General features: G+C 43.5%; 1 protein-coding gene across 1 annotated transcript; it reads left to right on the plus strand.

Annotated features, from left to right (window-relative positions):
* LOC128459284 (protein tweety homolog 2-like) lies at nucleotides 1-27,672 on the plus strand. Its single transcript, XM_053444412.1, has 14 exons — nucleotides 1-500; nucleotides 3,602-3,774; nucleotides 8,235-8,346; nucleotides 14,176-14,396; nucleotides 16,877-16,972; nucleotides 18,485-18,557; nucleotides 21,690-21,759; nucleotides 21,882-21,937; nucleotides 23,343-23,435; nucleotides 23,524-23,616; nucleotides 24,637-24,779; nucleotides 24,900-25,085; nucleotides 25,171-25,249; nucleotides 26,583-27,672. Exons 1-14 carry the CDS (start codon nucleotides 372-374, stop codon nucleotides 26,661-26,663), a joined length of 1,605 nt encoding a protein of 534 aa, XP_053300387.1. The 5' UTR covers nucleotides 1-371; the 3' UTR covers nucleotides 26,664-27,672.

A 27,672-nucleotide genomic window follows, 5' to 3' on the forward strand; every position in this document is an offset into this window, starting at 1 on the left:
GTCACGCCTTCTCTGTTAAAGGAGGAAGGTTCGTGTCGTCACTCGATCCCGTGTCTCGGATACAGACGCTTGGCCCTCACCGAGCGAAGCTGTATATTTCCCATTAGTTGCGCAACTCAGCAGTTTACGCACAACTATGGGAGCCGCAGTGAGAAGTTATAACAGTCGGCCTTGCTCCGAGGTTGTCATGGCAAGGGAACAACTTCCTCTTTAACCTTCTGTGGTAATTGAAACCTCCACAGAAGACGCGTCTTTTTTTTTCTTTTTTTTTTGTATTCTTTCTATTTTGCTACCTGGGAATATTCGAGTGTCAAGGTCTCAAAAATAAATAAAAACGGAAGGTCGTCGCTGTCCGGGATTTTCGAGCAGGAATGGCCACTGCACGGCTTGATTATGTGGCTCCGTGGTGGACATACTGGCTGCACAATTTCCCTCACTTCAATTTCTTTTTCCAGTCGGTTGACAGCACTTTCAAACCGGGGGAGGCGAGCTATCAGCAGGTTGGTAACTGTGGTTATGCGTAAAGGCGCACGTAGAGAATTTCACCAGAAAAGAAAAAACAACGTTCAACAACATATTTAAATGCACCTTTTAGAAACTATTCTGGACAAACTGCTGTGTGTGACTGCAACATAAGCTTTTTCTTTTATCCAAACTGTTTCTGTGAATGTAAGGCAAAGTGTTGGTGTCAGGAAGTAAGAACTCACACTGTACTGCACTTCTCACATGATGACACATGACCTGTATTAAGTAAGTTGGCTAGAATCCCAGGTGGTAAACAGCTACTGTGCGCCGGGCTTCTATTTACATTCCATTTAAGTTTGCACACACAATCATTTGAGAGATACAACTTTTCTTTTGTTTTTGATACGTTTAAACGTTCAGCTTTATTATTTTACCTAACAACATGTGACCATCCTTATCCACAGTAACAGAAATGAAATCACACCGGATGATCATTCTTGCACCATAAACAACTTATTCACTGGAGATGATTTGGGACTTTTTCCTCCATGACTTGAACTAAGTTGAGATGATTGCTAGAGAAACTGCCCCAGTGGATAAAACAAACAAAGTGATATGGATCACCCAGAGTAAATGCAGCCATTTGAGGCCATATACCTGTCAAAAACTGTTGTGTTTAATAATGGAGGCAGCGGGATGAGAGTCATTATTGTATATGTGAATAAAAAAAAGTCTCTGATGGAATAGTTTTCATCTGAAATCCCTCGCTGCACTGTTACCTCTGACACTGCGATATAATGCAGTTCATTTAGTTCTCCTTTATTTTGTTTGGTTTCTGTTCTCTATGTTTGGCTCTGCCTTGCTTTACAATCTGCTCAGACAGAATCTTGCCATGTTAAACGAGTAAGGCCACATCACAGCAGCTTAGTTTGGCAGCTGCAGTGATGTCATCGATATCTTACACTCCCCTTTCAATCTCACAAAGCAAGTAACGGTAAATGCTCTGTGAGCAACATTGTGTATCGATTCCGTTTTCTTTCAAGACTCAGCAACGTATCACCTGAAATATGGACTGCGATTAGTTGCTCATGTGTTTTGGTGCGACTACACACGTGGCACAGGCATGTTCCCCTTGCCCCGGTGCATGTCTGAGTTCAGTGGTCATTTTCACCATCCTCCCTGCTGAGATATAACTCGTGTTCCTAATTTGACACGCTGAAAAAAATGGAAAGTGCAGCCCAGACAGGCACAGACGCAATCCCTAAAGCTTTATGTATACTGTTTAATTAAATTAGACAGGCCTCCACCCTTAAACCTCACTATTTATTCTGAGAGCTTCATGTAAACATCCTTTTTTTTTGGGGGGGGGGGGCAAAAATCAATGACTATTGACACTGTAGCTGTTTTCTGTCTCTCTTTCGTCCTCCCTCTTCTTCTCCGCCTTGTTATGCCGATGCAGCCGTTGTAAATTGAAGTGCCCGCACGTCTAATTACAAAACAATGGAGTGGAAAATTGGAGGAAAGAGTGAATCTTGCAGTATTGTGCTTATGAGGGATCTGTACTGTGCTACAGTGACAGGGAATCTAAACAGATTTGAAGAGAAACAGAACAGACTCTCCACACAGCGTCTCCACATACTGTGTCAGTGTCAGTGGTGTCCTTAAAAAAACCAATGATTAGCAATCATTGGATTAAGGTTTTGGCCCACGGTGCCAGTTTAAGTAGGGCCGCTCATGTGACACCACTTCTGCATTGACCTATATATGTTTTTTTCAGTTGCAATTAAAGTTATGTCAAGTTGTGGTCGGTCTTTTTATGATTTATTTTCTTCTGCTCGTTCATTTTGAAAACAGTTTTTGAGGCCACCATTGATCTCAGTATGTGCCTCAACACACAGTTATGTATTCTTTGCTAGTTGCTACTTGCTTACCTACTTGAGGAGAAGAACTAAGAGGATAATATTGGTCAGCGCAACCTAACGGAGTTGGAACAATGCAGGGCTTTGTTAGACGACGCAAAAAGAACATAATCTATAATTCACTCACATTGTCATTGTCATCCAAATAGAATGATTAGTCACAGATGTCGTAGCGAAGGAAGAGCTCCACTTAGTCAGAAAGAACCAGAGCCTTTGAACTAGTGGGCATTAAAACTTCAGCACTTAATAATTTGCAAGTAAAATCAAGTCTCAAATGTTGTGAGTTGGAACTGAGGAAATAATGAATGGGTGGAAATCCGTCACGTGATGTTGGTGTGAAGATGAAAAGATAAAGTGACTTGTAAAAAAAACTAAAGTGGCCTACAAGTATAAGAAAGTTTGCTCAATAAAAAAACAGGATTTTAAATGGGTTGTTGTAATCCAACAATTCCGCCCCAGTATAATCTGGAACAAGTAAATAAAATCATGCCCATCTTCTCTGCCGTGGAAGATTATGAATATTATGTATGCTTGAGACCTCTGTGGAATAACACTATCATGGTTCCCTGGGGATTTTCTTTCTTATTATCTTGGAGGAATCTAAAGTTAAGAGCGTTTCCTGTGCAGAAGCTCCTACAGACACTTTCAATACAGCGTCTCCTTATATGTTCCCTACATCAGTGTCCCTCTGTTCCCCCTCGATCCTTCAGGCTTTAAATATTTTCTCCTCTCAGGAATCACAAGACTGAATGAAAGCCAGTGCATCACATGACGCTCCCCTCCCACAGCCTCGGCTCCTTTCTGTTTTTCCCTCTCAGCCGCGGTCCAACTTTTCACTTGGCAGACAAATCGAGATTCTCTGTGAGCGCTCTCTGCCCCCAAGTCCACCGCGCTCCTGTTTCTATTCCCTTTACTGTGGGCAGGAGTCAGCAGTGTTAATGCCCATCACTGGATGAGGTATAGCTGCAAAACTCGCATCAAAAGTCTCTCCACACACGTGACTGCTGTTTGATCCTGGTGGGTTGTTTTCACTCAGGCTGTCAAACTTGAGGGGGGGGGGGGGGGGGTCAGGCTGCTTGACACAGCGAGACCACACGTAATAGCCGCGCGCCTCCTCAAAGATATTCGCTGAGATGATGCTGCCGAAAAGTTCTCCGTGTACTTATTTGGTTGACCTCAGCTGTCTGTTTTGCATCTTTTCCTCTTTCCTCTCTCAGTCTCTGATACTTCTGGCGTGTGTCGGCGCTGTGGGTCTGGGCCTGAGCCTCCTGATCCTGGCAGTGTACACGGTCTGCATCTGCTGCTGCCGCAAGGACATAGACGAGGACACCAAAAGACCCGATAACCGCTGTGTGGCCTGGGCCGCTGTCCTCACAGGCCTCCTCATATGGTGAGTTTGAATGGTGGAATAATGCCATTGTGTTTTTGTTTTTTTTCACGTTGTGGTTTTACCCCTGTGTGTTTGCTTTCTAGCTGGCTGGTGTGTTTGTGAGCAAGATTATGCAACTACTACAGTATGGATAATCACAAAACCTTGGTGGAAGGATATGGCATGGGTCAGGAAGAACCCTTCCAGCATTTCCACTGATATATCAAGGAATAATGAGTGTATCTTTTATTAAAAAAAACATCCGACATGTGCAGTGGACTGATATTTATGTGTGTTTGCAATTTGGGGCAGATCCAAATACAAATCCGGATCTCCTGAATTGAAATGTGGTTTCATCGGGGGACTGTGTTGGGCCTGAGCAGTGGAAATACACTCCTCTGAGTCCCATGCTAGTTCTTTGAAAAATTCACTCATTTACTTTATGCAAGCAATTAAAACACACGCGCACACACACTAGAGTAACACTCAGTACAGCACTGATCTCAACCAAGGCCTAACAATCCCCTTAAATGCACTCACTTATCGATATCAGTGCCCTAAACACGCCTGGTTCTTTTCATATGGATCAATTACTTATCTCGCAATGTTGAAGAGGAAAAAGCTCCTGGAGCCTTCCCCTGATCCGGATCCTCAGCTAATTTTAATTGGTTCTTTTCTCAGCCTCCACCAGGTTTTGTGGAAGCAAGTCCAGTAGTGTTTGAGTAATACTGCTAACACACACACACACAAACAAACAAACAAACACAAAATATGCATACTGAAAAAAACATAACCTCCTTAGTGGAGGTATTGAATTCAGACATTCAAGAAGTGTAGTTCTCTCCTGTCCTCGACACGAGGTCATGGTTACAATTCTGGGTTTATTCCATAGTCACACAAACCTGTTAGAACTGGGTCGAAAGAGAAAAATAAATGAAAATAAATTAGTGGATACAGTAAACAGAATGCATGTGTATAAGCCCCCACAGATACACAACAGCTGGCTTATTACATAACGAGGTGACGGAGAGCTCTTCTTTGTTTTCTTTAAGTTTTTGCAGAATGTGTTGCTTAATTGGGGCAGCGTGAGGTCTACAGTAATTGGTTCCAGCTCTCTCAGGAAGAGGAACCAGAAAAGAGAAATAACTGACTCACTGTTAGTGGGAGGCAGTTATGACCTAAGGTTGGACTTACTCTAACAAGTATGGAATTGTCAAAGAACACCAAGCAAAGTCAAATGACTCGGCTTAATCGGCTGTTTATGTCGTACAAAATGTAAGTCCATGGTTACATTTGTGACTGGCTTCGGATCAGTTGACAGCAGTAGGCTGTAAGAAAAAAAAATGCGAATGTAAACCTCCGCCACCCACACGTAATCGATTTACAATTCTTTACTTTCTAAATGATTCAACCAGTGAAGCTAATTAGTGTAGCTAACTAGCGTAGCAGGTACTCTAAGTATCTTGTTCAGAGCACACAACAGCCCGAATGTACCTGAAACCTACAGCGCCATGTCCTCCGACACAATTCTACTTTTGTGTATGATTTAATACTTTAAAAAAAAACAAAAAAAACTCCTGGCAGAATTGAAATGGGAACAAACGAATCTCCCAAAGCGGCTTGATTGAATTTGCGAACGCCGAGCTCCTTCAACTTGTGACATTTATCTATGTGTTGGGTTTTAACTTTGTTAGATTTTCTGTGTCCGGACCCCGAACCACCGCTGCAGCACACAAGATCTGTTGTGATGCTAAGTGACTGGGCATGACGCTGTTTAGCAGAGGACCTGTGGTTTCTGTCCTTTGCTCAAAAGTGCTCATCTCAGCTCAGTAGCAGCTCCAACAATGGATGCTAAAATAGACGTAAAGCTCAATATATAAACTATTACAAACGGCATCTGGTTCAATCACCTCTACTTGAATTAGAATGACATTGAAGAGACAATACTGCGGCTTAAACCTAACCAGATATTCCTATAAAGTTATTTCTATTGACATGTTTTTTATGTTTAAGAGGCGGGAGAGGCGGTGGACTAGTGGCAGAAACTTGGACTATGGGCAGAGAAGGTCTCTGGTTCGTCTCTGGTTCGACTCCACGGAGAAACAACAAAAGACGAACCTGGATATATCTGTCCCAAAATCCAAGAGTCTCCCTACCCTGTCTAGTGCCCCTGAGCAAGGCACCTTACTCCCCCAACATCTGCTCCCCGAGCGCCGTACAAGGTCGCTCACTGCTCTGTGTGTACTGCACCAGATGGGTCAAAAGCAGAGATTCAATTTCCCTACCTGCATGAGTGTGCCTTTGCATGTCTGTGCATGTGTTTGGGACTAATAAATGCATCTTAATCTTAATCTTAAACCTAAATTACTTGACTGTTGTTGTTAAAGTTTTAGCCGTAGCTTAATTGAATTGATGCTTCCATAATGTCTTTTCTAGCTAAACTGGATATGACGCTGTTATGCAATAAAATGCTCCATTGTACATATTTTGCCCTTCTTTCCTGTTTGATCATGGGATAATCATTAGCGGAAATGAGTTGATATGTACTTGAAAGATCCGGTTGTTCACCGATGAAGTTTTATCCAGAAGATTGTCAAGAAGAATTACATATCCGTTTCGCTGAAGGTTTTAAACGGGAATAAAAAGGGGGATTTTAGAGCTGCTGCACCTCCTGTGGAAGATTATTTCTGACCCCAGGAGAGCGACCCGGGGTTGAACTCCGGTTAAAGATGCAAATCATATCTGATATTCCGAAAAATCCCAAGTCCCAGTGCCAGTTTTAACCCTGGTATGATTTATTAAAGTGTACCACCGGAGCGATGGTCTGCACAGAATCGAGGCGTTTACTGTCATTATTTGTTCGCCCTGTGTGGCCGTTTGTTCGGCTCCGCTCGCAGCACGATCTGAATCCGGAGGTACAGTTATCTCAGGGTGTGCCGTGGAGTTATCTATCCTCGGAGGAACAAAGACACTTAAATATCCTGAGTCCTACTGTTTAATGTGCTGGTTCCTGTTATCTCCTCCAGCTGCTGCAGCCTTTTTCAGCAGCCCCCAAAAAAAAAGAAAAGGCACTAATGCTTCCCTTGAGGCCGCGCTGCCCCATGATGGTGTCATTACCATTTGGTTGCTGAATCATTAGTGGGTCTTTATTGTGGCTAACGTGTCACAAGGGTTAGCCACCGGGTTAATGAAGAGCTGATTGTCCGGGCTGCTGCAGATCCACGGGAACACAAATGGCGTGAAATTATATTTTTTAGTTTCCTCTTGATGAAATGAATGAAATCTTTTTATGACCACGTCCTCGCATTTTGGGTTTTGAGGATTCACTGTTATGTCTCCGGTGTCCCTTATCATAACCCGAAGGGGGGGGGGGACTCCTTTAATGGAAGAGACACAGGCGATGATTTTAATAATGCTCACAAGGTTACATCCGCAGGAAGCTCGGGGGCGGTCACAATACGAAGCGTACACCTCTGCACTTACGCATTCAGTGACAGGATGTGTTTGCGTCTAAAATAAAACGAGTCACCACATCCGGTCGGTGAACTTAACCAGCTTCCTTCGTTGTCTAAAGGGCTGGTTAACCTGACCATGTGTCCTAACTTGTTTCAGGGAGATTTAGGGGCTTTCGCAGCACAGATGGACGGTGTTAATAGTCTTATGAAGCATTGTGAGAGTAAGACCCCCCCCCCACACACACACTTTCTGTGCTTGTGTCCCACAAACAACTATCTCGCCCTGATCTTTTCCTTATCCCAAGTGTGATTGATGAGCTCCCTCCTCCGAAACGGCCGCTAGAATTTGGTTGAACCTGCCACTAACCCCCCGACTTTTTTGTGGACTGACCTCGCCGCAGTCCGGTCGGATGAAATTGTGTCGTGCTGCTCGTGTCCCTGCAGACGGCGAGCAGCAGGAGTGCACCGACTCCGGGGGTTAGGACACTAATCCTCCACATTACAGAGGCTCAGGCGCAGTCACAAAAGGCTGCAGGGAGGTGGGGAACGGGGATTCTGTGTATTCCACTCGGATACTTTTTCGGATGTGGAGCAGAATTTCTGATGTGTTTTTTAGCCAAGAGTGGGATAAGAAATTCAAAACTTCCAAAGCTGAAAATAGAGGTTTTATATTATATAAGTCTCGACACGGAAGAAACCACAATAAGCCAAACAGATTACTTCCCTTTTTTTACTTATTCATGGTTTGGTTAATAAATTCCTATTTGCCAATGGCATGTTTTATTCTATGAATGTAAAGTAATACATATTATAGAAACCAACATAGACCCTTTGCTGGTGTAATACACAAGCTACTCTACTCCCCTGAAGGCTTGAAGTTTCCCCTTTGGGAAATTATGATTTATTTGTCTTAATTATCTTCTAATAACCTCAGGCAATCCCTAATCCAGAAGATGCATTATAAAACAAACAGTGAATTAATTTTTGTGTTCATTTGATCTGAATCTCTCCTTTTGTTTCTCACAGTTCGGCTGTGGGAGTGGGTTTCTATGGTAACAGTGAGACCAACGACGGGGTGTACCAGCTGACCTACTCGCTCTACAGCGCCAACCGCACACTGGGTGGCATCAATAATCTGGTGAGAGAATCACACCGGGATCTCATCCACATCCCGACAGTTGCATCACCACAGAAACTAAGGGCTCTATTTCATCCATCCATCATCCGTCCGTGATCCCAAGCACATGGCACGAGTGCATTAAGGGAAGAGCCAAATCCACATTTTTGCTGTTCCAATGGCAGAACGCATGGTTCAAGTGTTCATAATGTTTTTTATTATGTATTCAAATCAGGAATGTAACAAACAAAACAGAGTTCCAACTCCTGTTCCTTTCAAAAAGACAGGGCAGCATGCACCAGGTGGACTTCTGGCCGAGTTTGCAGAACGATGCTTCTCTGCAAAGGAAAAATATCTGCTCGTGTGAAAAGTCAAAGCATGCGTGTGTCTGTGTGTCTGTGTGTGTAAGAAGAATGTACATGCATTCTGCACCCACCTATGAACACAGCTCACTGTCCTTTTTCGTTTTGAGCGATCGCTTTCCGCTGCCCCAAGATAGAAATGCAGGATCAGTTTCAAGTTAGGACTTTTTTTTGGTTATAAAGTAACTGCAATTTAACAGTTGAATCGCTGCAAGTTCACTGAGCAGTAAATGTGTCAGAGCTGTTAGAGAAATGAACACTTGCTTTGCTCTGAATAACCAGTTGTATCATATGTCTCATAGGGATCTTTTTTCAATTACCACCACACTGTATTAGTCACGATGGCACAAAGCATTGGGTTTTCCTGGCTTACTATCTCAGTCTGCTTGGTAACAGTGACTTACAGCTGGTAGACACCGGGGCTTCTCCTTCTATTAATGGGGTGTGCATCTGTCTGAGAGAATGGCACCCCAATGCAGGGGGTCTCTATCCGCTTTTAGTCACAGTGAAGGAATTGAGGTGACGGCTGCCTCTGGATTTGTTAGTAGGGATTTTTTTAGTTTTTTTGCTACGACTCCTGACCTGCATTCAGGGAAGTTATTTGGAAGGCTTAAGGGGTGGGAGGGGCGGGGGGGGATTGGATAGAGGAAGGCGAGCAAGGGAGTCAGAACAAGGCCCTGCAAGAAGCAATAATCACAATGAGGAAGAAGAGGATTAACTCCCATCTGCAGTACAGTAATGGATGTTAAGCCTCTCCTCTTTCCATCTCCCTCAGCCTTAGTATCTGAAGTGTGTGTGTGTGTGTGTGTGTGTGTGTGTGTGTGTGTGTGTGTGTGTGTGTGTGTGTGTGTGTGTGTGTGTGTGTGTGTGTGTGTGTGTGTGTGTGTGTGTGTGTGTGTGTGTGTGTGTGTGTGTGTGTGTGTGTGTGTGTGTGTGTGTATCAGTATCACACATCCACTTAAAGGCCTAATATGCACGCACATCACATTAATGTATGGACACAAACAGATTTGTGTGCACCCTCTCAGTGACACAACATATTCAGATGTAGTTCATTTAGATGACAGTTATTTTTGTGATACAGGGAGAGGGGTTATTTGAGCCATGATTAATAAAAGCAACTTTAAAACATACACATTTGGTTACCGATTAATTAGGCACACCCAGCAAAATGACAACTTACTGAAGGTTATAATGTTTTGAGAGTTTTTTTTTATTTCACTGGAGGTAAAGCTGTATCCAGACTTTACCTCCAGTGATGTGGTGCACGAAATATAATAAATTCTGACTGTTTCCAGTGACCATAAAGTTTGACATAACCTTGCATACCTCCACCATGGCCTGACAGTCTTCTTATGAAACCACATTTTAATTCACCACAGCCTGATTTGTATTTGTATCCGCACACCTTTTTTTTCATCAAGATCCATGAACTATTAGTATTAATTAAAAAAAAATAAAATCCTGAATCTGCCCCCTGATCCTGATCTTTAGCTAAATTAACAATTTGCTAGTCTCCCCTGCATCTTTCCACCAGGGTCCGTGGAATTTTGCCATTAGTTTGTCCGTAAACTTTTCGATCAAACAAACAACCAAAAACTGAAGATCATGAAATCACAATCATATCAATTACTTCAGGGCTGTTGTTTTATATCGTATTTAAGTTTCATCATTGTGTGCACGTAAACTGGCAATAAAGCTGCAGGGTTTAAAAAAATCCACAGGAAGTAAACCAGAACTAGATTTGATGATTTCACATCCTGGCGACTGACTCTCTCTGTGGTTCCTTGGTATTGATTGGATACTGTAGCATGATGGAGTGCATGAGAAACGTAGATGTTCCCTGTGGGAGACGAAGGCTTTCTCACTCACAAACTCCTAGCCTGATGTAATGTACTCCACTTACAGATTTGATGAGTTGGCCGGTTGTTCATCCCGTGAAGCTGAAGCTGCTTCTGTCTGTGTTCTGTCTCGAGACTGAAAATAATCTCTCCCCTGATTTGAACTGTTTTACCGAATCCTTTCTTTCCGCTTTGTGGGTATTTCTATTATCCTTTACCTTGAGGCCTTACAGATATTTCACACGTTGGTCGGATATCAGATCTGTCAAGTAGAGCAAATAGAAACAAGAGCGACCAAATCTCTGTTTCACGACACTCCTGTGAGGTTTGTGAGAGGTGTTTGACAGGACTGATGGCTTTCTGAGGCTCTTCTCATCACAATCTATGCAGCCTCACACACTGTAAGGGATCCTCGTGTGTCAGAGAGGGGAGGATTCGCTGACAAGGGCCATCCTCTCTTTGCTACTGAAGGGGACTTTCGATTGCTCGCGGGCGCTCTTTATTTTAGCCTCACTTCCAGTGTTCGGCTCGTATCATTGAGAGCTCTTCAGTGCTGCCGGGAAATAATGGATGAGAAAACACGGCAATCACGGCACATCCACTCCCATCTATAACCCTGGTTTACACTTAGATATATAGCTCTTCCTCTTTGGAAGCGATAGCCGTCTTGTGATTCTCGAAACAGAACGATTGCGCCACTTCCTGCGCCGTCCATCATTTCCCCTGAACGTCACTCGTCAGCAGCCTCTTTTACCCTGCTTGTCTTTAAAGCACTCCGATCACATATTGTTTTATCGTCACGGTCGATGCAATAAATCTCAGATGTATAAAATCACTGAAGGCATCAGGAGGAACTGTTAAGTTGCACGCCTGCAAAGTTGCGCGCTGTGGGCCAATCAGTCTTATTTTAACAGGCGTGTCCAATATGGAGATGCCTCCTTGTGACCCGCTTTCAGGGAAAGTGAGTTTTTAATCCATTTTAAAGGGAGACGGGACGGTTCAGATTAGGGAAATGCAGATCACCCAGAGCAGCCGAGCTGATGGATCCCATTTCTCACACTCAGGCAGACATGGCTCGCAGATAAGATTCAGGGTGTTGTGGCAGGAACTGTGAGAGATGATGAACCTAGAGGTGGGGAGAGAGTGCAGTTTACTGGCAATCGTCCCCCCACCCCCCCAACCCCCCTTGGGAGTGCTGAAGTGGAGGATGGGCCTGAATCTTTGCCTCGATCTTCACGTGGATACTCTCTCTCTCTTAGAAACCATCAGAAGCATCCACCCCAGTAGAATCAAGAGGGTCGTAAACGTTGGGCGAGTTTTTCGTTGTAGCGCGCGGGCGGCCGGTCGAACCCAGAATGCTTGTTAAAGAAGTGCAGGGTGTGACTGAGAGAGGATGAGAGATAGAGACGCTGGGACTCCTGGAAAGTCCCGCAGATTAGAACACAGAAAACAACAGCTGGTCAGAATTACTGGAGCCTCCTACTCAGTGTAATCTTAAATGGCCTACGCTGTTCCAGTGAAGTCATTGTGCTGTGGGTGGGCATGTGTCATCTGCCGAGGTGTAACACTACAGGCAGATGCATTGTTTTAGAGTTTTTTCATGCAAAAGTCAATTTTGAGATATTTGCATCCGCCGTCTCTTCTGGAGCCGTTTTCTAAAACAATGAGACAGAATTCTCCACTTCAGTAGCACTCGTCCTTATTCCCTTACAGAAGGTTTTCACTGAGGGAGTCGCTTCAAATACTTTTTATCATTCATAGCCTGTTTTCTTTTCTTTTCTTGTCATTGCATTTTATGTCGAAAAACATGGTGAAAAATTGATTATTTGTCTTTATGGCTGTTGACAGTATTGTTTGATGTATGGAGCAATAAAAAGAGATATCAGAAATTCCCTTTAATAAGTTTTACACACAAAGTTGATATGGCAGCAAAAATAAATTAGATGACTCATTTGCATAGTTTTACAACATGTAAAAATAACAATTCGATATTTGTTGTTACATCTGGTTAGCTTAGCTAAAACATAGAGGGAAGCAGCTAGCCTCAGTCTCAAGCTCAACAACACTTTATATCTCATTTGTTTTCTCTATAAAACCGAAATGTTAAAAGAGCAATTTGCTGTTTTTACTGGGGGGGTTAAAACGTATGTGCAGTTGACAGGCAAAGAGCGGAGGTTCTAATTAAAAGTCAGGAACGAAAAACCTCTTCAGTAAAACGGTTAATTGTTTTTTCTCGTTGTTGTCTGTTTGTACTCATTAAACAAATTAATTATTGTAGCTGGTTAATTAATAAACCCTGAGGTGCTGGAGGGTTTTGTGACAGTCGGAAGGAGCCAGACTAGTTTCCCCCTGCTTCCTGTTTTTGAGCTAGGCTAAAAGATGCTAACTTTCTACTCGATGTTTTAATGTTGACGGCAGGGTTACAGATTGTTTAAAAAGGGGATTGGGCCTTTGACCCTCTGAAAATGGACCTCGGCCAACGACTGGCGGCAGAAAATTGTTGTGATGCATTGATCTCAAATAAAACTCTGACAGTTGAAACATTAATCATCGTTGGATGGCAACCTACTGCCCATGCCCATTCAAATTCAACTTGTGATATTTCATTACACTTGGTTATGTAAGTGTAGTGTAAAACGTGGTAACAACAATAAGTTGCACCAGGGGACTCCCCCAAAATGGTAGCGGTGTTGTCTTGTTCAAATCCAATCTAGAATCAAAAACACAGTTGTTGAAGTTTCCATTGTTTTTGCAGCAGAAAGACGAGGCCTCTGTCTTTCACCTCATTACATCATCCCGATGAAGCCATTACATTTCCTCGCGGGCGGTGAAATAGTGAATGAGTGAGGGGAGAGGAGAGGAGCAGAGAAAAGAGGGCATCTCTTAAAAACTCACATCGTTCAAACAACATATGGATTCTTTGCGGTTTCAATACTTTCATCATTTACTGCGGTTTATTGACTTGCATGACATTTTAGCTTAGCTCGTGCAGACTTTTGCGATATGAAACATTTAAAAAAATGCTTGAAGCAATAACATCACTGTCCCAAAAAGGCCCTGGCGGACCAATTTCGTTGCACAGTTCAAATTATGTATTTTTTTAAAAATTATTTATTAAAGTACGTCAAGTCAAATGTTGCTACGGTGGAGAGAAACTCTTCCCCCCCGTCAGCACTGAGCTACAACGTACCTATTTCTAGCTCGGCTGATACTGAGAAGTTTCAGGCGTTTACTGCATCACATTGTTTTTGTTGAACCTGAAAAGGAAAATGTATTTACTCTGCTCCACCATGCCTCCTCCAACTCTGTTCTCACTATCAAACACCCCTGTGATAACCGGTCTCCCTGGTGTCGTTATCAGTATTCCACTCTTACATTGTTTATCTGAATAAAACACACAGTTGAAGAGAAAAGTTAATCTTCTCTCGAGGGACTGCTCCTTTTGGTTCTTTGACCTCTCTTCCATACTTTCAATCTTCTCTTTATGAATATCCGTTTTTTTATGAATTTATTTATACTCCTGTTTCCCTCTGACCTTGTTTTCATTTGTATCCTCTCCCACTTCCTCCTCACTTGGTCTGTTACCGTTTACATTTCCTGTTTTCTTCCTTTTAATCTCATACCTGTGTTTATTTCATTTCCTTCAGGTAGCGGGTTCTATGGGCAATGTGGAAACCGGGCTCAAACAGCACCTGGCGCGGCTGGACGAGATCTTCTCCACGAGGTCCGACTACCTCCAGGCGCTGCGCTTCATGCAGCTGATGGTAAACAACGTGGTCCGCGAGCTGACCGCTCTGCCAGACATCAGCAAAGTCAACGTGGACTTGGCGGCTGTCGCGGACCAGACCGCCTTCGTCGAGTATTACAGGTAGGTGGAGCCACTGCACCTCCCCTGTGGCGTTTGACATTATTTTTATTTCATGTTTGCGAAGCTGGAGTAAACATGCTGTTCAAGATCCGGACCAGACAAAGAGCAGATGGGATTTTAGTGATATCCCCTCAGGAACGCAGACCGGAAAAGCCATTGTTTCTAATTGCCAGATAAAGGAAAGCTGAAATCAGACTTTTACTTTCGGTTTATTACTTGGAGTTTATAATGTAATCAGACATGACACTGACGTGATCGCAGGTTTTATTATACTTTTGTTTGTTCCCCGTGTTTATATGTGTTTGGTATGTTTAATGTCCTTGTTTAGGCTGACATTTGGATACTGGGTCGTAAAAGCATGATTCACTGATGGGTTATGGATAAAGCAACAACAGCTCCTTCCACGGCGACATTGATTTAATGTGCTCTTTGTTTGATTTATCCTGCCTTGTTTTTATTATGCCTCTCTGTGCTGGCGACAAACAGGTTTTCCGATGGTCCGTCTGTACGTCCGTCTGTCTGTCCCATTCCCGTGAACACGATTTCTCAAGGATGCCCTTGACGGAATTTCCTCAAATTTGGTACAAATATTCACTTGTACTCGAGGATTGAGTCAGTTGATTTTAGAGGCCAAAGGTCAAAGGTCAAGGTCACGCTTGCCTCAAATAAACCTTTTCCCCCATGTCTCTGGAATGCCATCATGGAATCCTTCACATTTGGCACAAACATTCGCTTTAACTCAAAGATGAACCGTTTAGATCTTTGTGCCTGGAAGTCAAAAGGTCAAGGTCACTGTGACCTCATGTTACTGTGTTTCAGTTGTCTAAGGCTAAAGTCGCCGTGTCTACACAATCTACATGAGCCATATTTGAATATGATATCCAGACAATTAGCAAGTAGCTGCACAGTGTTGATCGCCATTTTCAACTATCCACTCACATTATTATTCATATTCAACTGGAGGCGCAATCTATGCCTTTGCCCTCCTGCAGGACTGGGCTCTTTTAAGTTGAGCTTAACGCCCACTGTGCGTTTTCAGCTCCTATTCTTGTTGCTTATGTAAAGTATGACAGAGCGACTAATGAGCAAAAACAATCTTACTGGCAAACCCTTGCATATATTGATTGCAGTTTTCATTTTGAAATCAATCCCTTGTGTCTATGATGTATTTTTTGTTTTTTTCAAAATTATTAAATATGAAGAGGCCAGAAAATGAAATTCAATACACCTATAAATATAATAAACCAATAAAGTAGTCCGAATGAGTATCCAGCAGGGCTTCAGGAGGCAAATGCAAATTTTGGAATCATCAAAAGCTGTTGCTGCTTCAAATCGTGAGGGTAATTTTAGAGCTTCTGTAGACGGTTTTACTCTTGAGGGAATAAATCTTAAAGTTTAATTGTGCAATTTTGCCTTAAGGTAGCACATTTGCAACCTGACGGTGACTGTGCTTTAATACCAAATTTGAGGAGAATAGAAATTAAGACAAATTAGAAGACTATAAGTGTTATCTCACTATTGTTATCATAAATTGAATAGTCACATATTCCCACCTGACTCTTTTTATCCAAACACCAGATCTCACTGTATTTTGGCCGACAGTCGCCACAGTGTGTATTCTGACCCCCGTCTCCCGGGTCTTGATTGGGTTTTCAGCAATGAGCAACGTCTGGCGGGGCCTTATTGATGAACAGCTACTTTTACAGCCAACCCAGGGTAATTCGAACAAGGGGCTCAGATTTCCAATATTGTATCCTCTCTTCCTGATTCTGTTTCTGAATTTATCCGTCTCCCTGAGCTCTGGGCAACATGTCTGCAGACCTGTTTATGCAAATCAGGCGAAGTGTGTTTCTCCAACCATGTGCCGTCTTCCATGAGGAGAGGAATGGCCAGCCTGTATTTTATTTTCTATCAGGCTACCTTCTCCTCAATGCATGAGTGCGTCATATTCTCCAGTGACCTTGGTGTAAATATTTACTACAATATTACAGATACACCACAGTGAGTCAGTGTCAACAAGCAGCATCTTTTTAGACTTTGCATGTTTGCCTGGTGTCCTGAAGCTCAATGTTTTAGTAATTTCTATTAAATTAACATTTCTACCGGTACTTGTTGTAGAGGATGAGTCATAAGCATAAGCAATAAAGAACACACACACACACACACATGCACACGCACACACACTTCAAGTCCAGGCCATTCCTGTGAAGGACATTTTCTAAGCTTGAAAAATTCATGTCTATGGATTTGTGGTGTTGAATTATTAAGGCAACAGGCTGGATATTACCTGAAACAGATGGGCCCTAACTAGGAGACAAGAATGCTGATATACAGCACACAGATCGCACACATTCAGTCGCGAACATATGTCAGGCCAGCACTTCCTGGAGGCTTGCACTTGTGCTTAAAGTATGCTGTCCGCAAGCAGACGTGATTAATCAGGGTTGTTATGCCGGTGCTCTCGTTTTCCTGTTTCATAGATGGCTGACCTACCTGCTGCTGTTGATCCTGGACCTGGTCATCTGCCTGGCCTTGTGCTTGGGGATGGCCAAGCAAACTCGATGGCTGCTTATCACGTATGTATTTGCCTCTCAGCTTGTTTCTGAGTCAGCTCCTGTCCTCACCGGCCTCGGCTGGGATCACAGACTGCGGGCAGACAGGGCGGCAGTCAGCCTCTCATGGCACCGTATACTTCAGGTCACTCCATTATCAATGCCAGTGATAGCATTGCATCTTCAAAAAACACTGACAATGACACTGGCTTGTTTCCCCCCCCCCTCTCCCCAGTGACTTGTCTTGTGCTGCATCCACATCCAATTAAAGTTAATCTTGTAGCATCAGGCTTAGAATTACCAAAACAACTGATCACTGCTAAATTTATTTCGGGAGAGAAACACTTGAGTTTCAAGAGAAACTGAGTTTAGGTTCAAAAGCTCTGACATATTCAGAAACAATTGGATAGGGTTTTATTTGATTTAGTAAATTACAGCCAGTAATTTAAACCAACACTGATATCGGACTAAATCCACAGTTCGGGCTTCCTGTCCCATCGCCCAAGTTAGTGCAGCTGACGTGTCAGTGTTAGCAGATGATGCTAAGGATCTCTTTTCCCATCCTGCTCGGATGGGCCTCACTAATGCCTATTGATCGCCCTGGCAGGATGGGACTGCTCCCTTAACTAATTATTAAGTGCTCTCAGGCTTCTTTATTGGTGCTTTCAAGAGGGTCGGAGGAGTCGGTGGAGAAGCAGAGCAGCAGCAGCCTTTTTACATCCGTCTGGGGACCATTCTTTCCCTTTTTACTCGGTTTCTCTCCTCTCGCTCACAGCGTTGTTCTCGTATAGCTTCGGCCAGTGGTCACTTGTGCTCAATATTGGGAAGAATATAATTTTTTCCATGAACCACATGCACAATGTTTAGACCTCACTGAACCCGTCCTCCAGTTCCGACAGACAAGGGGCAGAGAGGAACAAGAGGTCGACAAAGCAGAGCTCGTGGCAGCTTTTGATTGACAGGGACTCAGGGATTGCCAGCTAATGCGTCCGTGACTGACGGAGTGCTCGGCCAATTAAATTGTTGCTGGTGCAATCAAGCGGAGCAGCGATGACAAAACGACGAAACACGGAAAGTCAACTTACAGTCGCATTATCCTCGGAGACCAGAGACCTTTGTTGCACCAATTCTCTGCCTCGAATCCAAACTATTTCTACATGGAATGGGATCTTTTTTTTTCACGAGCTGAGGACTAACAAGTGAATTCGCCAAGAAGTCATGAGTTAATTTCTCTTCACATCACCTCATAATAAATTGAATTTCAGCTGTGTCGTCTGTTCCGCGATGCACCAGCAGCGGCCTCTGTCCTCGGGCGGCAGGAGAACGATTCCCAAGCCCCCAAAAAACTGAAAAGAATAAATCAAATTAACTGGGTGAAAAAGGGCTGAAGATCACAAAGACAAACTGATTTATCTGTTTCTCTCCCCCGTGTGTCCTTGTCTTTGTCTGTATCTCCTTGTCACTCTCTCTCTCTCACTCTCTCTCTCTCTCTCTCTCTCTCTCTCTCTCTCGCTCCGGTTTGCTGTCATGCTCCAGCGTCATGGCTTTTGTAATGCTGTCTCTGATCCTGAGCTGGGCCTCACTGGGAGCAGGAACTGTTACAGCTGTGGTGAGAAAACAAGAAAAGAATGTTTCTTAAAAATCGTTTCATGCTTGCTCTTATTATGAATGTTTGATGTGTCCATTGGATGTGAAGAAATGGGATCTGTGTGTCTTGAACTATCCAGCTATCTTCACTCAGGGTTTTTGGTTATCGCTTATGTTAACTTCAGAGAAATCAGATCCAAACCTGTCAACCAATCAGATCACTTGTCAATCTCGGCATGAGTTTGAATAGTTTACAACAAAGTGACGAATAATAAAGAGTGATATATGTATATTTACAAATCAGTTTTGCTGTTTCATGCTTTCCATGGGTCAGCTATGGTTTGAAAGCACATCCTCTGACAAACAAAGAGAGGGTTTATCAAACTGCAGAACCATATAATGACAATTATTGCTGCGTTTTTGCACAAAGACTCTTTTATCCTCCACAGGATTCCTGACAGCACTGATGTTTTCACACAGTTTTTCCATCATCTGCGGCTCAGAATAAATGAGAAGACTCCGTTGAATAACAATTCACACACTTGAATAGTTCCCTCAACAATTAATGCATTTGTGTCAGATAGAACTTAGCAGACAGTAACTTCTCTTCTCTTCTCTCCTGAAACCATTTATTTGAACTCTTTTACATGCATTAGTTTTGTCATCAGACAAAGAATACAGACTTTACACTAAATGCTTAACAGCGGCCGCACTTATTTATAGCTTTATCCTTAATTAGAGGTTATTATTTCTAGTGTTTCTGCAGCTCTGGTGTCAGCCTTTCATCTCACACCGTATCACCTCCTCGCCTTTCAAATAATCAGCTGGATAGATAAACCCAGAGTTATCAGAGTCGGCTGATACCGGCTTCTTGGTGCAGGTTATACGACTGGTGCTGGGAGCTGTGCGACCAGATAACCCAGTGAGAGCCTGACCTAAGACGAAGTGGCTTTGTGATACAGGCCTCAGAACCCACAGCCGTCTTCTTTCTTTCTTTCTTCCATGGGTTTAGCTTCCCACCTCATGCAATTACTCCCGAGGGTATTACTGTCAATTTGTCCGTGAACATCCCTCCTGCTTAAAAGGTGTTTGTTTAGTTTACAGCAGGCGCCTCTCTATGATCGGTCATGCAGTAAAGCTGATTACAAGTCCCCAGCCTTTTGGGTTAATCAACCCTCGGCCTCGACATTTTAACCTAAGCTGTGCCTAGCATTAATTACGAGCTCTGGCTTCTTTGGAATCTCTTCTTTTTTCCCGTTGTCCTTAGCTTTATTTCTCTTTCAGTCCTCCTCCTCTCTGTGAGCCATGTGTTCAGCACATCTGGGCTAAGTGTGTTTGAGCTGGTATTAGGGACACTGTCGGGGGTACAGAGGGTAACAACTTGCTTCACAGCCTCCCCCTCATCCCGTCTCCCCCTCCTCAATCTTCTCGCCTCCCGCGGAGCGACCTGGCATCTGTGGATTATCCCAGTGGATTTGACATCTGGACGGCCATTTTAAATGACAGAGTGAAGGCAGAATGACGGAGGCGAGACAGATGTTGTGAACCAAGAAATTAACCACGTGGGTGTCAAGTGTGGACATATGTTGTGCGTCTTGATGACCTTCTCCTCAGCTTTACTGCAGAGACAGATTACCAATATCTTGGACAGCGTTTGTGGCTAATCCCAGCTCATTCTAGCACAACATGACCCCGCCTTACAACGTCTAACCCCTCACCACCTTAAAGTCCGTCTCTAGCGCCGCTCTCTGTGACCGTTACGTCACAGTTGAGCCGAGGCAGATTGTTTCAATAAGTCTCCCTGCCCAGTTATTCACAGGTAGGCTGATGCTCATCAAAGACGTGGATTATCAAAGAGCCCCGACTTCAGTAATATCATTTAAATGTGACACAATATGCAAAAACAAGCACTTGTTACACTTGTACATCATTACTCAACAACCGCACGGCGCATCTTAAGAGGAGCACAGTTGATGGCGGTGTCCTAGAAAATGCTCATAAATTTATACATATTTGATGAGCTGCAGCATAAATAAAATGTCCCTGGTAGTGTAATGAGGTAGAGATGAAGGGTGACATCTAGCAGCGGTGCTGACATGCTGCTGTACAAAACAAATGCATTCACGGTTCAGGTCAGAGGCGTGTTGATAATCTGAGAGTAAGTTTGGAGAAGTTTAAATAGGGACGACATGGGGGTTGGATAAACCTATTCTCTCCCGTGCTCGCTTTATAGTCACAGTCCCATGTTTGTTTTGTCGCATCCGTCGTTTCTTTATTGATCATTTGTTTGTTAGAAAGATCTCGGCTCACCGAAAAGTCTGCCGAGCTGAGCTGTACAATTGCGGGCTGTCAGAAGATACCTTTTGATTGGGGCTGACTTGAAAAAGAACATAGGACATGAATACATCAGAATATAACTGGCTTGAGGCTTCGGTGTGTGATTCCACAACACAGCAGACTTCTTGATCCCTTTGTACTTGCATCAATGTTTTTCCCCTCCAGTTATGAATAATGCACACATGTGTGACAAATTTCAGTTTAAAAAAGAAAAAATTGCCTCCCCCTTTTTTTAGGGGGGGGGGGGGGGGGGACAATTGCCATTGCATGTTCTGGGAAAACACACAACTGTGTGATCCTGACCCCTAATTGTTTATGCAGGCACATTAGTAGCACTCCATGGGTAATTTAAAGAGCACTAACACATTTAGGGGATTCCATTCGCACTCAGCAACAGCACAACGTGTTCTATACATCCTGACGGGATCGATAAAACCTACATACCACACATTTCTCTGCATGCATGTTTATGTCTTTTACCGTCTGCATGTATAGGAGTGTGTGATGAGATTGTGAGTGTGCGATGAGATTGTGCACGCTCCAGTCCGTCCAGGCATCTGTGTGCATGCTTTTATTTCCAGACGCTCACCCGCTCCACGAGTCTTAGGGTGATAAAAATGTTGTAAAGCAAATAGTTTGTGTTGCCGAGCATTTGTCAATAACCGCCCAGTGTAAAATCCGTTTTACACATTGCAGCACAAGAAATTGGATCTAGTTCACGGCTTGAATAAATATTGCACTTCTGTTTTTGGCCTGGCATACTTTGCAAAGATGACAGTGTTCTTGTTGTTGTTCCCCCCCCCCCCCTCACCCACAGGGCACCAGTGACTTCTGTGTGTCTCCAGACAAGTTTATCGTTAACCAAACCACGGACGCCCTCAGTGCAGGTGATTTATGTCTTCTAAGCAGACTTTACAAATACGTTGGTGAGTGTGTTGGTGAATGTTAAGAGTCATTGCTGATCCCCCTCGCTGTCTCCCCCCCCCCGCCCCTCTCTCTCTCCATCTAGATGTCGTGCACTATTATCTGTTCTGCAGTCCGAATCTACCAAACCCCTTCCAACAGGTATCGACGAAATATCCAAAGTATAAATCTGTCTGTTTATTAACTGAGACCCACGCTCTGGATAACACAGTGCTGTTTTTATTTATGTTTTTTTACTTGTCAGGCAGCTTGATCATTTGGGCCTTAATAGGCTTTTGTGAAAAATGAGCCCCCAAACAGTAATTACTTAAAGTGATAAACTTTGATCACAGAATTTTCCTTTATTTTTGTGTGTGTGGATCTCCAAAGATGTTGCCATATCTTTTAGCCTGCGCATAATCTCTGCCTCAGGTTGCTTCGACTAGAAACACTTTTTAGTTATTTATTCAATTTAAGTCGGCTACTGTACAACAACTCAGCTCGTGGTTTTTATTAACTTCTGAATTCAAACAGAATCTTCCTATCACCTCTTTGACTTTTCAAACATGCATTTACACATTTCACAAGTTACAAAGAGGTTAATTAACGGTGTATTAAAAATTGGCTTTGAAAATAACTAGAAATGAAAAAACTGCACTGTGTGAGTCGACCTGGGATTACGTGGAGAGCTCCATCTCTAACACTATGTAATTTCAAGGCCAGCTGATTTATGCTTATTGTGTAACCTTGTTTAACCAGCACAAAACTTCCGTGTTTGTTTCTTTAGAATTGCAGAATTAGTTTGCATTTCCATGCAATGTGGTGCTGGAGCTGGAATGGGGGCATCAATTAAGGTCTTACGGTACACGACCAGGTGCTTCAGATGATAACGTGCTGCGTGCGGTAAACAAATTCATCAACGCGACAATAAAATCGGCTTTTGAGAAGATTTAATCCAACGCGCTCATATGAACTGGAGGGTGAACTGGACTTTAAGTTAGAAGAATGTTTCCCACCACACCCAGTTGCACGGCATCAGTTCAAGATGAGTTATAATGGGACTCCGCAATTTCTCATCTATTACATTTAAACTATAATGGCATTTTTTTGTTTCTTTTTTTCACGAGCTGTGCTGAATATGGGCTAAAGCCACGTTCAATAATTATTAATACCCACATGCTTTGTTATCGTTGCAGTATCCATTTAGGGATTAAAATAATGCCTGTTAAGTAGGTAAGGATAATCTTTTTCCCTGATGGCCTACTTGATATAAATATTGCTCTTTTGTCTGTGCTTCATATTGGGTGGGTGGGTGTGGGGGGGGGGGGGGGCAGGACGTTTGGTGGTGAAAGATAATCTGGGCCTATCTGTCTGGAAATAAATGTGTCCCCTCTGTTAAGCGCATTATAAAGCCTTACTTAACACCAAATTACTTGTTGACATGCTGTTCCAAAAACAATGCTCTCCTCGATATGATCCTCTCATTGTCTGTGGTGGACAGCCTGTGTGTGTCTATTTGTTGGTTGGTGATTGTGTTTTTTCTTTCTCTGTTTCTCTTTCCTCTCAGTCTCTGACAGTCTGCCATCGTTCTCTGACCACCATGCAAATCCAGATCCAGGGATTGCTGCTGTTCTCCGTGCCCGTCTTCCCCACCGCCGAGGTAAGTGGGCTGCCCTGACAGACGGTTACGCCCTGACAGCGAGGAGGTGTGTGTCATTCTTTCCCCCTTTTCATGCCTTGTTATACAGAGAGACCTGTTGGGGATCCAGCGACTCTTGAACTCCACCGAGTTCAGTCTGCAGAAGCTGACAGCCTTGCTCGACTGCCGCGGGCTGCATAAGGTAAGGTCAGAGTCCACCCAGGATGCTTTTTAACAGGGCCGCCTTGTAGCGCAGCTCAAAAGCCACTTGACTGCTTCTCCACCTTATCGCTATACGTTCTCCGCGGAGACTGACGTGTTTATATTACACCATTGCAATTGTCAGAAGGCTCTGTATCTGTATCTGCAAGACAGGATCCATCCACCCCCCCCCCCGTTTTTCCGACTTTAAAGTCAAGCTACTTTTCATCTGGTGGGGGGAATAATACATCTCGGTGCTGAAATGAATCTTTCAGATGTCGGCTCCTAAATCAACAGAGCTCTCCTGTGAGTTGTGCTGGTCTGTACTGCATGTGGGTGTGAGAAAAACGTCAGGGCAGCTGGGTAATGGCGATGCCTGTAATACATACTCTTTGCATTATAAAGTCAGTGTCATTTACAAAAATACAAATGGAATAATTCTAAGCGATAATTGCACATGGCACAGTGAAGCCCGATTTCAGAGCGTGTTATTCATTAGTCAGATGTAACAAGGACAACAAACAAGGAATGCGAGTGTAGCGTGCATGTCATCAGAGTGACATGAGCCTCTCAGCGTGGAAAGACGGTATTGTTTTATTTATAAAGTTTACAAACTTGTCAGCTAGCGTTGTTCACAGACCGGATATGGACTCAATGTTCACCTTTTAAACAATTTGTTTTAATCGACCGTGTTCCAGAATCCAAACCTCCTCCGTCTCCCTCTGATCACAAGTGTCCCGCCTGGTCTTTTAAATGAATATGGGTGGCATCTGTTAAGCACAAGCGCAAATCAGATTCAGACAGATCCAGGGTTAAGTAGGGCTCCGGTAAATTTATGAAAGTCAATCAAATATCCCGGAAAGGTGGCGTCCCCATGTAAACCTCCAGTTGCTTCAACTTCGGTTTAAATATTTAATCTCTGTGGGTTTAGAGGAATCGATACAAATAAAGGGAGAAGATTTTTGGGAAAGGTAATATTATCACAGGACACTGTGTATATAAAATGTGTTTCTCTGTCCAGGACTATGTGGATGCCCTAATGGGCGTGTGCTATGATGGGGTGGAAGGGCTCCTCTACCTCTCCTTGTTTTCTCTGCTGGCTGCCTGCGCACTCTCTGCCATGCTGTGCGCGTCTCTCCGAATGTGGACGCTAATGGGCAACAGGTCAGCACCGAGCGACCCCCTCATCCCATTACACCCCCCCCCCCCCCCCCCCCCCCCCCGCAGTGCGCTCCAGCAAAGTGTTAACGCGTGCACTCTCTTGTTTCCTTTGTCGCCACCCAGGGACAAAGAGTACGATGACATCGACGAGGAGGACCCCTTCAACCCTCAGGCGCGGAGGATGTCCTACAACCCCAGAAGGTCCAACATCCACAGCTTCTGCAGCTACACCAGCAGCCACGGCAGCCAGGCCAGCCTCCAACCGCCTCCGCAGGCTGCCGCTAACGCCGTGCCCCCCCCTGAATACATGTGAGCTTAGAAGAAACAATGGTGGTGTCTTTTGCAATCGCTGTCTTTCACCTCTCACCGTCCTCATTCTCCTCTCTTGTCACAGGAATCAGTCCATGCTGTTTGGAGGGAGCCCCCGATATGAGAACGTGCCACTGATAGGGAGAGGATCCCCGCCTCCCTCGGTGCGTTGGCCCTACGGGGCTCTTGTGTCCCTAGTGTGATGGCACCACTGACCTGAGCACTGCTGCAACACTAACCCTACACATGCACCGAGCAGCACCACGAACATTACACTGCATTGGCAATGGACACAACCTCACACTGACAGCATTTAAGTGAGGGAGGTTACAGTGATGGAAGACTGCTCTCTGCTGGCCATCGTCAGAAGTGTATCTGCCATATCAGTATGCAGACAGTGTCACAACTAAGCTCCAAGTGTATGCTCATATCCCTATGGCCTTGGTTTGTTTTACTAGTTCTTTCTAATGGTTAAAGCTAATGCATACACTTACGTGTGTTTAAAGTGACCATGATTTAGGGTTGAATAGAGAGAGCACTGCTGCTTGTTCATCCTCACATCAAGCTTTTATTTCATTTTTTTAATCTTCATCTAAAAGTGTGTGGTGTGCGTCTCCAGAACTGAAGCTAAATAATAGATAACACTGGTGAAAATCCACCTTCTGAAGATTCTTACGGGTAAAGTTTTTTGTTTGCGTGGCTGACTCACTGGTTGAACTCCACTGACAGCACCCCAGCGATTGGAAACATCTTTTGAGAGGGAGGGAGAGAGAGAGGTAGAATGTGAACCATTGTTTAGAATAAAAAAAAAAACAGGCACCAATTTTAGTTTTTCAATTTTTTTTGTAACAGATGCTTGAAACTTTGGAGAAAGATATTTGCAGTGAATTAACAATACAACATTGTATGGAGCTACAGAGATAGATATGTGTAGTCTTATGTTTGTTTGTTGTTGTTTTTATTTCTTTGTGAATTTGCTCTACAGCACATTTTACTTCTGGATTATTTTGGCAGTGTCTCCATACTTCAGAATATTAACCAGTGTTTTTAACCAACTGTTTTACATTTTCATCCTTTGACTCAGACCTTTATAAACCGTAAGTTTCTTTTTGTCTAACTTCTTCCTAACTTGTTTTGGTTTCATTTCCATTTCACTTCTTGAAACACGCCGTGGGCTTGTCTCTGTTATCTTGCTTGCTGTGCAGACTGTTTAACCTATAACCCAACCCCCTCTTCATTGCGCCAAACAGTACGTCAGCTGTGTGACCTTTGACACTTTTAATCAACAGACTGTTTTGTGTCATTGTGACGTATTCCATGTGCCCCCCCCCCCTCCACCTTATCCCCTGACTCCTCATCAAAGACCAATTCATGATCAAAAACAAGCGCTCCCAAAGCTTACATTATTGTAATATTAACATTCCATTTGATGATATCTTATGATGCCATCAGAGGCAAAAGTGCTAAATTGTGTTTTTACATTTTTTTTTCTTGCAGTACTCGCCCAGTATGAGGACCACCTATCTATCTATGACTGACGCCCAGATCAGACACTTTGGGACAGACTTCCAGGTGTAACCTGCTGCCCCCTGAATCCCTTTTCAGAGAAGCACTGATTGAGACTCTGAGTTCTAATCCGCGGCGGCTGTCTTTGTGGAATAATCCTGTTTACTGGACAGAAAACCCTGCCGTCCCAGTCCGAGACATGAAAGCAGGACATGTGCGCCAATGAGCAGTGCACACCAGTGCAGTGCTGTGAAAGCACTGCATGCAGTTTTGAGTGAAGGGCCCCTGGAGAGCTTCATCTCACAACTGTTACTGCTTTCAAGATGTGTGGATATTTGTTGCTCAAATGTAAGCAGAGTAAGAGCCTTTTAAACTGAATGGATCAAAGACTGTTTTTTGTGTGTGTGCTTTTTCCTATATAATTTGGTGGCCTGCGTGAATATGATCAATATGGTCTGGATTTTGATTTGAGGTGAGATGTCTGATAAATGACAAATTCACAGTCCACCCATCCATGTATTTGATTTCTGAAAGGTCCATCTTGTTTTGTGGTAATTTAATTCCTTCATATATCAGGCCTTGTGTAAGATGTCAATGAAAACCATATCAAATATTGAAGTTGTGATGTGAACAGACCTGGTTGTTTTTTCTCCCTTTCCAGCCACAAATTTTGGATCATTTGTTTCACTGGATTGCTATGTACGTCCTGCTTTTCACGGATGAATCAAATAATCAGAGATGTTTGCTGTTTTGCTACATTTGAAGACTGCACTGCAGCTGCATGTGGGAATATTTCCTTGGACTAAATAAACACAGCAGAATGGGATTTACTTCAAATCCAGGCCTCTATAACTGTGGTGTGAAACAATACACAAAAAGGAGAAAACTGTGAGCAAAATAATGTGCTGTGTTGTAATTATACCAAATTTGTATATGCTCAATAGCATAAAAACAACCAGTGCCACCAGTTACTGGAAGGACATTAATTAACGCTGTTGGAGAGCTCTGATGTATGCTGTTTTGTGTGTTGGATGACATATCAAACAAAAATAATGTTTGAACATAAAATGCTGTATGCAGA

This window comes from Pleuronectes platessa, chromosome 16, assembly GCF_947347685.1.
Source record: "Pleuronectes platessa chromosome 16, fPlePla1.1, whole genome shotgun sequence".
Taxonomy (NCBI): domain Eukaryota; kingdom Metazoa; phylum Chordata; class Actinopteri; order Pleuronectiformes; family Pleuronectidae; genus Pleuronectes; species Pleuronectes platessa.